The sequence below is a fragment of the Apus apus genome, chromosome 4 (assembly GCF_020740795.1).
Source record: "Apus apus isolate bApuApu2 chromosome 4, bApuApu2.pri.cur, whole genome shotgun sequence".
Taxonomy (NCBI): domain Eukaryota; kingdom Metazoa; phylum Chordata; class Aves; order Apodiformes; family Apodidae; genus Apus; species Apus apus.
In genome coordinates, this window is record NC_067285.1 from 105,507,913 (window position 1) to 105,522,803 (window position 14,891).

The 14,891-nt window shown below is 36.6% G+C and overlaps 1 protein-coding gene across 2 annotated transcripts in view; it reads right to left on the reverse strand.

The window, feature by feature from the left end:
• HTT (huntingtin) overlaps positions 1 to 14,891 on the reverse strand; it is an 84,124-nt gene that overhangs the window by 12,700 nt on the left and 56,533 nt on the right. For both annotated transcript variants that reach the window (XM_051617075.1, XM_051617074.1), the window contains 16 exons: positions 14,360 to 14,498; positions 13,419 to 13,541; positions 12,260 to 12,473; positions 11,914 to 12,059; positions 11,304 to 11,481; positions 10,928 to 11,023; positions 9,909 to 10,096; positions 8,532 to 8,658; positions 7,263 to 7,363; positions 5,149 to 5,303; positions 4,760 to 4,899; positions 4,512 to 4,594; positions 3,726 to 3,856; positions 3,422 to 3,551; positions 2,809 to 2,964; positions 45 to 235 (listed from right to left, as the gene is read on the reverse strand). In XM_051617075.1, the coding sequence (XP_051473035.1) occupies positions 45 to 235; positions 2,809 to 2,964; positions 3,422 to 3,551; positions 3,726 to 3,856; positions 4,512 to 4,594; positions 4,760 to 4,899; positions 5,149 to 5,303; positions 7,263 to 7,363; positions 8,532 to 8,658; positions 9,909 to 10,096; positions 10,928 to 11,023; positions 11,304 to 11,481; positions 11,914 to 12,059; positions 12,260 to 12,473; positions 13,419 to 13,541; positions 14,360 to 14,498 (2,298 nt within the window). The remainder of the gene's footprint in view (positions 1 to 44; positions 236 to 2,808; positions 2,965 to 3,421; positions 3,552 to 3,725; positions 3,857 to 4,511; positions 4,595 to 4,759; positions 4,900 to 5,148; positions 5,304 to 7,262; positions 7,364 to 8,531; positions 8,659 to 9,908; positions 10,097 to 10,927; positions 11,024 to 11,303; positions 11,482 to 11,913; positions 12,060 to 12,259; positions 12,474 to 13,418; positions 13,542 to 14,359; positions 14,499 to 14,891) is intronic.

Genomic DNA, 14,891 nt, shown 5'->3' on the forward strand with positions numbered 1-14,891 from the left:
ACATAAGCACACAACATTTTGGGGGGGAGGGGAAACAGTCTTACTGTGCTACTCCTCTCAAATTGGAGAGCAGATACTCGCTGATAATTGGAATGAGTTGCTTTGCTGTCTCATCAAGCAGGTCACATTCAAGGATATAAAGAATTCCATGCAGAGCTCCAATCCGACTTGGCATATGAGTGCTTCTTAGGGTTGATTCCAGTAGCCGACTTACTGGTTCAGCCACAGCTTTATCCTAATGCATCCAAGGAGAGTATTTGTTAGAAGTCAGCGCTGGTGAATCCTGTCATTTGCAAATACTTGGAACAGATTAAAGAGCAGAAAATTTGGCATGAACTAAGCCTGGCTTAAAACTACTTTGAATCAAATGTCATAAGATTAATATAATCAGATAAGAGATGACTTGCAGATTAACTTGTGAACTAATGCTACTTTGTTATACCTGTAAAAAGTTATCTCAAAACGTAAAGCCATAAAACCAAGCATTAGTTCAGTAAATATTATATGCTATTAACAATTCTCTCTATATAGGATTTGGATGGTTGGAATTTTCTGGCCTGCCAGCTAAGGATTCTTCTGTCTGAAACTGCCTCAGATGCCTACAGTCTGTATCCAAAAGAATAGTCCGTCCATTCACTCAACTCATAGCACAGCATTTCATTTACTTGTTCTCCAAGACCACTGAAACTCAGACATACACGTCTTCCTCTCCACTGGTCCCACGATCAAGATGAAGGGATAAAGTGCACCCTCAGTATGTTTGCAGCTGATACCAAATGGGCTGGGAATGCTGCTCTGCTTGAGGGTAGGAAGGCTCTACAGAGGGATGTGGACCAGCCAGATCAATGGGATGAGGCCAACTGTATGAGGTTCAGAAAGATCAAGTGTCAGGTCCTGTGCTTTGGTCACAACAGCCCTATGCAATGCTACAGCCTTGGGGAAGAGTGGCCGGAAAGCTGCCCACAGGAAAAGGACCTGGGGGTGTTGGTCTACAGCCAACTGAATATGAGCCAGCAGTGTGCCCAGGTAGCCAAGAAAGCCAACAGCATCCTGGCCTCTATCAGAAATAGCATGGCCAGTGGGAGCAGGGAGGCAATTGTCCACCTGTACTCAGCACTGGTGAGGTTGCACCTCTAGTACTGTGTTTGGTTTTGGACCCTGCACTACAAGAAGGACATCAAGGTGCTGGAGCATGTCCAAAGAAGGGCAATGAAGCTGATGAAAGGTCTGAAGAACAAGTCTTACAAGAAGTGGCTGAGGAGACTGGGGTTGTTTAGCCTGGAGAAAGAAAGAAGGGTGATGGGAGTCCTTATGGCTCTCTACAACTACCTGAAAGGAGACTGCAGTAAGGTGGGTGTCGATCTCTTTTCCCAAGCAACAGAAAGAGGAAATAGCCTCAAGTTGTGCCATGGGACGTTTGTTTAGATTGGACATTAGGAAAAATGTCTTCATTGAAAGGGTTACCAAGCATCGGAACCAGCTGACCTGGGAAGTGTTTGAGTCACTCTTCTTCCCTGGAGGTATTTAAATTACATGTAAGTGTGGTGCTTAGGGACAGGGTTTAGTGGTTGACTTGGTAGTGTTAGGTTAACAGTTGGACTCTGTGGGGTCTTTTCCAAATTAAATGATTGCATGATTCTGTTTGTTTTTCAAACATCAAGCTGGTATCAGATACTTCACTCCCTGCTACTGAAGTACAAAAATGTATTGGAATATGTAAAAACTATTCTAAACTGCAATATTAGAAAAGTCTTTTTTTCTTACAACCTATTTAAAGTATTTAGTAGCAATTATTTATTTCCCTGTATTCATGAAGTATCTAAGATACTGGCCAGTTTTACAGTGTATGTTCTCTTTTAAAGCAGATTCTCTACATAACTGAGCACAAGACAACAAGCAACTCTTGATGGAATAAACCTTTTTTCCCCTTCCACTAAGCTGTTACATTCAGTTATTAGTTTGTGAGAAGGTGTTAGTTCACCAAGGGGGTAAATATAGCCTGCTCAGGACAACACACTCTCTAAAACTGCTTCTGCATGTTTGGCATCACTTTCACAGCCTTCCCTTGCACAACTGCTGCTACAAAAGCTACTAAAAGACCTGCCCCAAAACTCTTTCAAATTTTTTCTTATCATCATTACACATACAGTTTTACATTAGTTGCATAGAGATCTTCTAGAAATGCTAACTTCCTCCAAAATAATTTGTTTGTTTGTTTTTTTCCAAAATAATCCCACTCTGAAACATCCATTTGAAAATACTGTTGCTCTCTGGTCTACAGATTTAAAGATAGCATCTTTCTTACCCTAAATATAGAGTGATACAGTGGAGGAAAGCAAAGAGTGAGGGAAAGAAGAGGGATACCTAACTATCACACCACGCATTCATCACACGCAGTGTTCCAGCCTCTCACAAGGTTAGTGTCATTCACTTGTAACGTGAATCTAGCAATAGATGTTCCACAGTCCCCATCGCTGGTCTGAAATGCAACAAATGAGTCCAGGGCAAAGGTAACACTCAACTGAGTAAGATCAACCAGAAAGCACATTACATTCAGCTCAAACCTCAAAAAAACCCAAACCAAACTACCTTTCTGTTTGAATATGGGGCAACTAGAGATGATGTTTGCAACCTCTGAAAGCCCAGAACACGTATCCTCTTACTTCTGACAGCCATGCAGATCAACTAAGGCACTTTCTTGGAGAAAAGCCACTCTCACCAAGTACATCATATTTTGCAGCAAAAGTTACGGCTGAGTCAACCCAGACACTCAGCAATTTATAACAGAACTTCAAGAGAATTTCTTACCATTCCAAGAACAGCAGCAGCTTTACAAGTGGCTGGTATCAAATACTGTACAAGAATCTCATCTTCTGATGGATGTACCTTCCGCAGTTCTGACAATGTTGCATACATCATCTCAAACTGATTCCTTTCTGTAAATAAGTCTGATACTGCCAGAAGCTGTACACAAATTAAAATTTAATATTAAAAAAAGCCCATTAGCAGACAGCCAAAAACTGACATTCCCTTCTGTTACAATTGTAAACAAAGGATTCCTTGACCAACCTATTAAATGCAAAAACATTAACTCAATTGTCTGGAATAACTTGTTAAGTTGTCCAGAATTAATTCCACCATCCATATCAGATAACTATTACCTCCAAACAGTTCATTCTTTGACTAAGTAACAATGAAGTGTTTGCAATACAGTAGCAGAATATACAATCCAGATGCTTATATAGTTTAAAACATCATAATGTTATAGTTGTTCACATGTATTTCTCCATTGCCCATAAAATAGCACTGGCAAGAAAAATCAGTGTCCCCATATGTTAGAAGAGGCCTTACAAATGTTGCTTAGCTCTCAACAATTTGTAACATACTCAATAATGACTCTGGAAAACAGGTTAAGACTTACTGATCGCACCACTTCACTAATCAAGATGACTGGTGTCCTCTTGCTGGGGTTTGAAGGCAATATCCACTGACTGTACAGTTCAAGCAAGAACTGAGAACAAGAATGGATATCTACACCAGCCCGGTGTTTCCTGCAAGGCACAATAAGCAAGTGTTAAATGAGTGTTCTTAAGCCCTTGCTAAATACTTCACTTGAAATACAATTATTTACTAGCATTCAATTTATAAAGCCAGATTATTTAACTCAGCATTAAGAGATAAAAGCTTAATGATAAATCAAGGGAGAATCAAGAAAAAAAAGACACCTGGTGTTAATAGGAGAGGTTGGTGGTGAGGAAGGAGCAGGTATGTCATTCTCATCTTCTTCATCCTCACCCCACTCCTCTTCTCTCAGTGGAGTGATATTGTTTCCTAACCATATGGAATGTATAGAGACCTTGCAACATGACAAATAAAAAAAAAAAAGAAAACCAAACAGAACAGAAGCACAACATTTAACACCCTCATAGTCAGATTAGAAAAACTTATAAGTCAAATACATTTTTCATATAAATGACAGGCAACGAACACATAGCCTCAAATCACATTTATATGAACTGCACATCACTTGACTATTTTTTTAATTTATTTTTTTTAACCTTGCCCAAAATTTTAGTTTAACTCACTTTAATCTGTATGGCACAGCAAAACCAGCAGCACCATGTGCTTAGTACAGCAATACAGGTGATGTTGAAAGTATCTGTCTATAACCTATAAGCACACACTGGGATTGTTCGTGCACATTCATTGTCAAAGTCTATATACCAGACAGAGTCTAAAACAAACTATAAACATCTACAGGTGTTTCAAGCAAGAAAATAATTTAGAAAAGTACAACTCAATAGCTGGCTCACAGGTAGACCTCACACACAAGCAAGTACTCCATGAGAAGTGGGACAGCTGGCCAAGAGGAGTCACCCAGTTACGGTCTACCCTGCATCACTCAGAGCTTTTAGTTTAGATTTGATGTCAAGCAATGCCTTGTAACTGAATTTTCACAAGATAGAAGAAATGTAATAAAAGTCAAGTTCAAAGTTAAGGTTTTAACAAACCTGTCCCAGTTTATAATCCATATCTCCAATTTCTCGTTCAGTATTGATCTGCAGCAAGAGCTTTTCATGGCTGATAAGAGAACCTATAGCAAAAACAGAAGACAAGTTTTTAAAACATGCATGGCAAAGTAGATATGCAAATTACTTCAATTCCTGCCAACTGGATTTCAAGTAAATTCCTAAGAGTATCTTTTCTACTTTTAAAATGTAAAATAAATTCACTTCCCCCAACCCCCCATGCTACTTACCTGTAGTAGCAGGAGAAAGTGATGGAACAGGATCCCAAGCTTGGTATAAGTGATGAGTTGCAATATTATCTCTCTTAGATACCATTGCTTGGATTTCCCGTTCAACAATTCCCCTGATAACACTCAGCTTCCTCCCAAACCTGAAAGCCCAAGAGAAATAAATTTAAACAGATTTTCCCTGTACTCTGTTTACTAGATTTTAATAAAACATTGTCTTTTTCAGATACTTTCAACTCAGCAGGATCCATGTAACTTCTACGTAAACAGATCCACCTGTATACATTCTTGCTTAGAAAACACATATTTTGCTACAGCTAAATTAAGCAATTGTAATTATGCATTAATCACAAGTGTAATTTTAATGCATTTTAAAGCAAGTAAAAATATACCTTGTGTCCAGGGCTTTTAAAGCTTTGTTGCGGGGCTGCTGTTCCAAACAGCTAACTGCTGGATTGCCTGCAACAGGTATTGTCATTGCACTCAGCACCAAGGAAGTTATGGCTTGTACTGCAAGAACATTAATTTGGGTCCTCTCTGTATCTTCCTGTAAAATGAACTTACTGTAATTTGAATTGTAAAAAAAAAAAAAAAAAAAAAAAGATCCTGAAAGCCCTGATTATCAATTTGTCACCTTCCATTAAGTTATCATTAATAAAAGACTGACATCTAGACTTCCTCCCATCCAGAGACCTATCTGGCATAAGCAATGCACTGAAAGCAAGGTGCCTGTAGTGGCAACACACTCTTCCATCTCATCTGCCATTCTGTGTGTATCCTCTCATATCCCAACAGCATTAAAACATAAAGATGTTCACTTCAGAGCTTTCGAGGCGATTAGTCTCTTTGTTTCCACCTACCCATTGTTTCCTGTTGAACAAAGCATCAAATAAGACTAAATGTGAGTTGGAAACTCTTCAGAGAAAGATTCATGTTAACGACTTTTTATAGTTATTGACTGTTCAGGAATAAAACTCAATCTCATAATGTATTTTCTGCAGCATTTTTCTGGACATCATTATCCAGATGCAGCTGATGTTTCTTCTAAACCAGGATGCTACACATTCATTATTAGACACCAATAGAAGTGTGAGATAACTGTCACCCAACTTCTTTAACATATTTGGTTAGATTTATTCTACTATTCATATCTGAGGCACTGACATTTGAATGGCAGGCTGCTTCTCAGGTTTTGATTTGGTTGTATTGATTTTGAGTCCTTTTTGAAAATATCAGAACGCAAGAGAGTCTGAACTTTTTAATAGAAGATGGTAATAAATTTTCATCTTTATTTTTTTAAATCTTATATTTTTATTTCAGAAAATCTTAACATACTGAAATTAAAAATAGCACTAGAAATGGTTGCAGTTTTTAATGTATTAGTTTTCCTTGGAAAGTGAAGGAGCATTATTATTCCTGTTCTACAAATAAATGCTCTCTACATATCAAATAATGAACTACCAAAAGCTATTTTGCCTTAAATCTGTTTCAAAACAGCCATTATATAGAAAAGCTTAACTCAAAAATTCAGCAGGCTGCACAGCAGGTCTCCAAGGCAGTCGACCTAACAGAATTGGCTAACCCAAGGAAGAGGAATGATGTCTTACTCCTTTTTGGAGTCTGACACATAAGAAGCAAGAAAAACAACCCCCTTTGTCTGCTACCCACTATTTGTAGGTATCCACCCTCTGAATTCTTCTAAATGCTTTAAGCTCCGCACCTACCACCAAGGACCATTTACAATGTGGGAGAGAACAGTGTATGAGCCTAGGTAAAAAACCCTTTCAGGTCAAAGAGCCACAACATAGTAAATTCATTCATTAGTGGTAAAGACATTTGAAAAGGGAAAGTCTCTTGTGATCCCTAAGTTCACTCTCATTTTTGCTTTGGGTATAGATAAATGTCTTCAGATCTGATCCCCAAATGCCCACCAGTGAATTCTGCACCTAAGGCATCCAAGTTAGAAGCCCAAGATAAAGTCTACAGCTGGGAGTGAAAGACATGGACACCCATCTCTAGGTCAACTAATTTCTAGAGAAGAATCTTACCAAAAAAAAAATCTTACCAAAGAAACTTCCTTTGAAGTTTGATTATTAGATAGCACAAATAATTGCAGTAATACATACTCGTTACAGTTAACTAGTACATTTCCTAAAGCCACAGTTTTCTCACACCTCATTTCTTTCCAAGTTTTTGGAGTTCCTATTGTGCCTAAAGCCAAATTAATTAAGCAAAGTTTGAACTGTGTGTGTGTTGAGTGACTTAATAATATAAAGCTGAAAAAGTTTCACTAAATCTTTTCCATACTATTCACAAGCTTGCAGAAGCTTTAAGCCAGAAGATGGATGTGTCTGAACTCACAGGGATCTGAAGATCAGGAAATACAAAATGGAAATAATTTCTTAGTTTTAGAAAAGACTTTTCTGCTTTACTGGCTTATTAACAGAAACATTTTTCTTAGTTTAATTAAAATTTAATAAAAAAAAAAACCAGTGAATGACATTACCTCTTGTTGGTTCTCCTCTTGGTCCATTACAATAGGTTGAGTTACAAGCACACCAAGCAAAGTAGCCCAGGTCTCTTCAAACTGAGTACGGCTGATCCATCCTATGGAAACACTCACGAGATAGCCATTTATGTCTTAACACACACTTATGCATGAAATACTATTAAGAAATATACATTTTTTCCACAGATTTAATTTAATAACTTTTCCTATTCAATTCAGCATTTTTTGTAATCACTACAGCTTAAATTTAAGTATTCTATTTTAGAAAGTGATGAACTTTCTGAACATTATTATTTAAATTGTCCCGTCCATGTTCTTTCCTATATGAATGTCAATATTCTTATTGTCCAGCTTTCAAAGCATTGGTATCTATCAGGTTTTCACATGACAGAATACCATCCAGAAAATACGACCATTCTCACAGGAAAGAGAGTTGTGTATCTAGAATCCTGTAACTATCCAAGAAATCTTCATGCCCTAAAAGCAAAACAACTCAATCGCCTAGAAACAGGCCATTAAAATTCAAGCACTTCTCAACATTTTTCCAAACAGATTTTTCCTATGAAAGACTGCAGAGGTTTCCTGAATAATACCTTGCAATTTATACTTATGATATCTAAAGAAACAAAGAATAAGAACATAAGAATGTCATCTTAAGCATTAGGGTGATCAAACAGAAATCAGTGGCACATCACAAGTCAGTCAAATACTAACCTCTAGATCAGAGGGGAGGGGAAAGAAGAAAACAGAAAACCAAAAGAAATTCCATAAGCACAAGAAAAATTTGATGCATTACTTTTGACAGCATCATTTGTTGACAAAGACTTGAACTGTTGAGCCTCACTGCTCTCCTTCAGTAAACCATGACATATGAAGAAGCTTTAAAGTGACAGCATCTCATCTAAAACACTAAGAGTGTGGCACTAATTTTTATGCATATACTATGCATTAATAAAAAAGTAGGGAAAGCAAAAGATTCTCAAATATACTGTCAGAAACAAGTGGCCATTCTGTGGAGCATACTGAAATCATCTGCCTAACTTGGAAAAGTTTTTGGATTTATTTCTATAATTTGTAACTTTTTCTCTGCATTGGGCAAAATGTAAGAATTATTGCAATACAATTACTAACCTGCTCTGAAATATTATTTCTCTTTCACATAACCAAGGGAAACAAACAGTACCAGATTCAGTTATCCAGTAACTTTGCAACACCAGTAAATGCCCAATAAGAGTGAACTATATTCATTTATAATTTTGTACATACCAAGTGTATTAATGCGATAGATGAACTCCTTAAAGATTTCTTTTTCTTGAAGAAATTCTACTGGGATTTCAGGAAAAACTGTGCCAAAATCACCTGCAGGCTTTGGTGACCAGCCTAATTTCCAGACCTGAAGAAATATAAAGAAAGACTACTTATCCAAAACAATAATAGCATTAACACAACAGCTATAAATATGTATGTATGCACCACTGAAAAGCAATAAGACATCAGTAAATAAAATTAACTCTTTAAATATAAAAAAATCAGAGAAAGATTAAATATCTAAAATACGTAATACACACTTTACACTGTACTTCCAAATTATTAATTTTTTGCTTATTTGTCACTATGAATTAATTATGCAAGCCTATTGTCCAAGTTTGGACATGAAAGCAAGTAAGTTCCTGTAATATATTTCATTTTAGAAGTGCCAAGTGAGTCCTAGATTGTGCAGCAATTATGCTGAAAGGCAACTCAGGGAAAATACTGCACATACTATTGACGGCTGAAAAATGCACAAAGGTAAACCCAAGAGTGAGCAAAATAAGTCTCAATCAAAAAAATTAGTACCTTTTGACATCCCCTCAAAAACAGAGTGCTGAGAAACAAAGAGCAGAGAAAGGGCCTTAAACATATCAGTAAACCCCTTTTACTCTACCTAATAAGCATCTAGAAATGTTTCTCATCATGGCTGATCAATGGTTGAAGTTGATCAAAACTAAGTCATTTCACAGTACTAACAATACATAGAGGTAATCACAAGATGTTCTTAAATCCATGTTGAAGTGGCCAAAAAGAAAAGACTGAAACTCCTTGTTGAAAGGATCCAAGATGAGTTAGGAAAGTATGGTATTACACAATCCAAAGACACCTGCATGGTGTATGGTACCACATACAAATACTTGAGTCAGTTCAAACACTGCTTTAGACACCTCAGCACCAGCATATGATTGTAGAACTTACAAAGACTTAAAAAATGCATTTGTCAATTCAGGTGTCATAGAGAAAGTAGCAGCACAGATTTTCCCTCTTTCCAGGGTAAGCAATCCCACTGAGCAGGAGGAAGTATTAGTCTTAACAAAGCATCCAAGTCACTGCTTGCTTTTCCTTTCTTTACCACCTGAACATTCTTTCACATAAGAGTGTAAGGAGCAACTACACTCCTCTCTAGTCAAATCTCCGATTCCAAAACGAACTCTTATTTGATATCTTTACAATGCTTTGCTACTCAGTATTTAAAAAGATAAACTGGCTGACTGAACCAGCTAAAGGTTGAAGTCTTCCTGTAATAAAACTTCACATGCAGCACTGTATTTGGTTTTCAAAAAGCTGTTCAATAACCTTTAAAGTCCTGAAAACAAAGCATAATGAACATACCAAGGGAGGTACTCTTGTATAGCTGTTCACTAGAGGCAGCCTTGCTAAACTGATGATGATATTCTTGAGGACAGGAGTCAGAAATGCTGGAATACAGCTGTTTCTTTTGTGCCCCAGTGACAAGACAGTCTGTAAGCATTCCACCATCTCAGCTACCATTTCACAAGCTGCAGCAATGAGTTTAGTTCCTTTGTGAGAGAAAAAGAAATTCAGTTTTACGAATCTATTCAAAAGACAAATAATTTTAAAAAGATACAGAAAAACAAAAGACGCTTAATGAAAGAGTAAGCCAACTAAAAAGGCCAAAACCACAATTAAGGATGAAGAGAAAGAAGTATTCTACAATATTTCAGCTAGTTGAAGAACACTACTACTCTCCCCACAACGCAATGGCTTGCACTGTTGTGCAGTCTCAGTGCTGGAGATTACCAGTACCTGAGATCTGTCAGCAGAGAAGCTCACATGCTAAAGCCCAGCAAGAATGGGCTACACTAGAGCATTTGTTAGAATTTTAAATTACCAGACTCATCTGTTTTATGAGAAAACAGTCTCATAGTTGGCTCTACGCTAAATCTGAGAAGCACATAATTTCTGTAGATTATATCTTAATGTATCAGGACAGCTGAATATGGAAAACAATGCTGTCCACACTATGGCACTACAGTTGACCTTCACCTCAACTCACTGCTCCCATACAGAAGAAGAGCTAATGAATCTGCCATTCTTCAGAAGAAATATTAACAATTCTACCCCTCCCACAGGAAATTTAAAAATCTCACAACAGTTCAAAAACCTCAGGCTGCAGAGTGCTGCACAGCTAATGGAAACCCCCAAAAGAAAAATCTGCATTAAAGTTTAGCTTGCAAGAAAAAACAACTTTATCTGTTAAAAATATACATTGTAATAAACATTTCTCAAATACAAGTAAGGCGACAGATGAATTCTCATTGTTAAAAAATTAGTAATGTAAAGGGTACAGTGAAAGACTAAGGCAAATACAGAATTCATGGTTTACTTACTTTGTGTGTTTGAATCAACTTCACTCTCAATTAAGCCTTTTGATGTATTCTTCTTTCTTTCAGGACTAAGAAGTTGATTACCGGGTTCAACTGCAACTGAATTAGACAAAAATATTTAAAAGATTCAGCCTTTACATATCTCATATTCCATTTTTCTTGTCAAAATCAAATAGTAGTAGAATATTTACATCTCCAAAGTATCAGCTAAGTTCAAAAGTAAACCAAATTTCAAATGAGAAATTAAAATAGTGAAAATAAATTTGTCAAAGAAATAATTAAAAAGGGCTCTGAGGAAATATTCCAGATACTTAGCATTTGATCAGTTATGACTATTTATTAGAGAAAATTTTCTCATGGCCGTTCAAATTGGACTCACCTGCTTCTATGATAAATCTAATGCAATTAATTAAGGAGCATGCATATGTCACATTAACTGCAGAAGCCAGCAAATTCCAAAGACTGGGCTGCTGTAATGTCAGACAGCAACAATCCAGAGCAGCTTGAAGATCTATACTCAGTGGAATCTGGTCATGCATTAAACGCCATGATAGTGCCTGTGAAAAAATAAACGTTTCCCATTAACAGCAAATTCTTACAATAGAAACACTTCTAACCAAAGGTGTTTTGTTTTTTTTTTAATTCAGCAATATAGCAAGGTGTATTATTTTTTTTTCCCTAAGAAAATTTAAGTACAAGGAAATTATAAGCATTATATACGGTTTATTCAGTGTCTCCAAAATCAGCACAAGGCCATTCTCCCAAATGCCAAAATAATTCCATCATTCAATCAACTTCTCCTTGTAAAAACCTGTCCCTGTCCCATAAGTCCATCTGATTTACTAGCACAAGTCAAATAAAAAAACAACTGAAGAACTTTCTACACTTAAGAAAATTGCCCAGATAAGAAGTTCCTCAATAGTGATGAGTTTAAGTTGTTCCCTCTCCCAACACTTCATCACATCTTTAGTTATACTGTAATTTCTTACCTCTACTGACATAACTATGAATTTCAGGATATCATCCTCTTTGTCAGAAGGAACACGGAGACCAGCTGGTAGTTTTGAGAGTAACAACAAATACTGAGCCAGCGCACGACATAGGGTCATCATAGACTGATACATGACTTCATCTCCTATGAAACAAGACTGGATGAAATCTAGCAGTTTGAATTTCTTGCTCTCAATAAATGTTTTTCAGGATTACTTCATAAGCAACTTTTATACCAGATGTCTTGATTTTTTTTAAATAGTAAGTTTATATATTTACAAGACATCCGTAAAGTACCTTTGCAGAGGGGAGAATAAACTTTAAAAAGACCATTATTTCTATTACCAAAGATATCGCTTAGTTTTTTCCAGTAGGCTGATGGCTCAGTTGGCAACAGTGGTTGAAAAACCTGGTGGTTGGCAGGAAGGTTTTGCACAGTGGTAGACACATGATCCAGAGTTACTCTCCGAGCTGTTTCAAAGAAGCTACTCCTTTGGTCTCTTGATATTTCATTCATGCCAAGGCTTAAACAAGGTGCTAACAAGCTCAGGTTGAATTCCTGAAATCATATAGTAAATAAAAAGTAAAGAAATTGCTTTTAAAAAGAAGTTTTATCTGTATCTGAGGATACTATTCTGGCATATTAATATGGTAATAGATTAACAGCTCGATTACTAACTAGCTTGTTATTATGACCTTTGATCTATTATGGTGTAACAATACCATATTTAAGACCATACTTGTTTCACATTTAAATTCCAAACATTAATGCACTGGAAAGAAAAAAAAAAATCAATATGCTTATTCCAAATTTTCAGAACAGTATGTGCATAAAGGTTAAGGCTGACCCATATACAAGGAATCTTCAAACAATAAGCTTTCAAACAAATAAATTGAACAAAAATCTCTTTAAAAACAGTTTTCCACTACTATTTCCACATCCCATCAGGAAACAATGTAGAGAATTTTAACAAACTATGTTGTTAGAAAACAAAGTATTTCATAAGTGTCCCTGCCCATGCAGGGGAGTTGGAACTCAATGATCTTCCAACTCTTAACCATCCTATGATTCTATAAATCTGGCATAAAGGACAACATGTACCTATTGTTTCTATCTGCGGCCTGTTAGTGGAATATTAAAAGTTATCTAGCATAGATATTTAAAAGGTTACAAAAACATCTGGCCTTGTAAGAGACTGTATGGCAAAATGAGGACATTGTGTAAAATTGTATTTTTGTGACTGCAATACATAAACTAAACTTCATTTCCACTATAAACATCCAACCTGTAGAGCTAGAAAGCTACGATCAGCAGCATTAGTAGACACAGAAATGAAATTATCTACTATACTAGTTTTCAAAATGAGGTTAAAGTCAAGAATTGAACTATCAGTATTGGAAGTGTTTACATTTAAGAGTAATCTATTAATGCTACTAATAAGAACATTAGAAAAAATTTATAACGTCCTCTTCAAAAGACTGTTTCATCTAATAAAGAAGTTACCTTGCTGGTCATGAAGGAGTTCAGGTCAGGCTGAGGAATCCTATTTACCAGCTCTGCACCTTCTAGCAGTGCTGAGTCAGACTTGATCCAACACTGCGACCTCACTAGAGACACATACCAGTCCTTCAATAATTAAAAAAAACAACTTATTACCTATTTGTTTTCAGAAAATAATGTACTTCACGGGGACTTGGGAAGAAATGCTAATTGGCTTGAATTCTGGTCCATTAAAAAGATAATTAGAACACATTAAGGTAAAAAAACCCCTCAAAGGAAAAAGCAAGGCAAAAGAGACAAGTGGTGAGCAACCCGGTCTACTGGGAGGTGTCCCTGTGCATGCAGGGGGGTTGGAACCAGATGGTATCTAAGGTCTCTTATGTTGAAGACAGAAAGCCGTGGTAAATGGTTTCTGGGCACAAACAGCATTTCCTCCTGCTGTCTAGATGGCTCTCAATCTCTGTAAGTCAAGGAATTCCCCATCTACTTAGTCTCCTCCAAACTGTCAGCCATTCAAATAATTGTGGCTGTCTCAGTTACACACGTTTCATATTACTGTGCATCACTGTGCAATACAAAGGAGTGAAAAGGAGAAATTATCTGTGCCATGGGAGAAGCAAGGAAAAAAGACACAGTCCCCAAAGGGCTTGTTCTTAGCTTCCCACCCGGCTTTGAATAAATGCACATGAAAGACAGAAAAAGTTAAGTAGTCACGTTCATTCTCTGAAAGTAACTTAAAAGCTCAGAAGTGGCAACTGAGAAGTAATGCTTACTTTCCAAGAGACAACCAACAGTTTCCAGGAAATGAATATAACTGATCACTGCATGAACATACCAAGAGACAAGAGTATATACCTGCCTCTACTGAACCTGAGGTAAATCTTTCCATTTAAGTTAAACAATGCCAAGGCAGTTTCAGCGACTCTTTCTAAACATCATCTTACCTTGTCTAGGATTACATTCTCTAAAGCTGGGTGGTCTTCTCCATCTAGAGGGTGTGAGGTAACCAGAGGTGAAGGACTAGTTGTGTCTGGTGCTACCATAAGACGAAACCTATCCAAGAGCGAGTAAAGTCTTTGGTGTCTGAAAATAGAAGAACACATCAACACAGAATTAACCTACTGAGTTTTACAAATCATTCAAAAACAGAAAGACACTCAGCAAACCAATTCTAATCCTGTGAGAGAAAAGCAGTAGGGTCTTAAGTTCTTTATCAGATATATGCAGTCAGATGATGGAAACTGCAAATTTCACCAGTAATCAATAGCCAAAAACAAATTAACCCAGCACCACCAACAACATAGATTTAAATTTAATTTAGATTTAAAATTTGTGTATGCTTAAGCATAAAATGAAACCTGTGCAGTTTTCTTTATGGAGTAAAACTTTTTAATGAGCAAGAAGAATAAAACAGATACCAAACAAGAATCCACTACAACAGAACTTAAAAAAAATATATTAAGAATATTGCAGTTG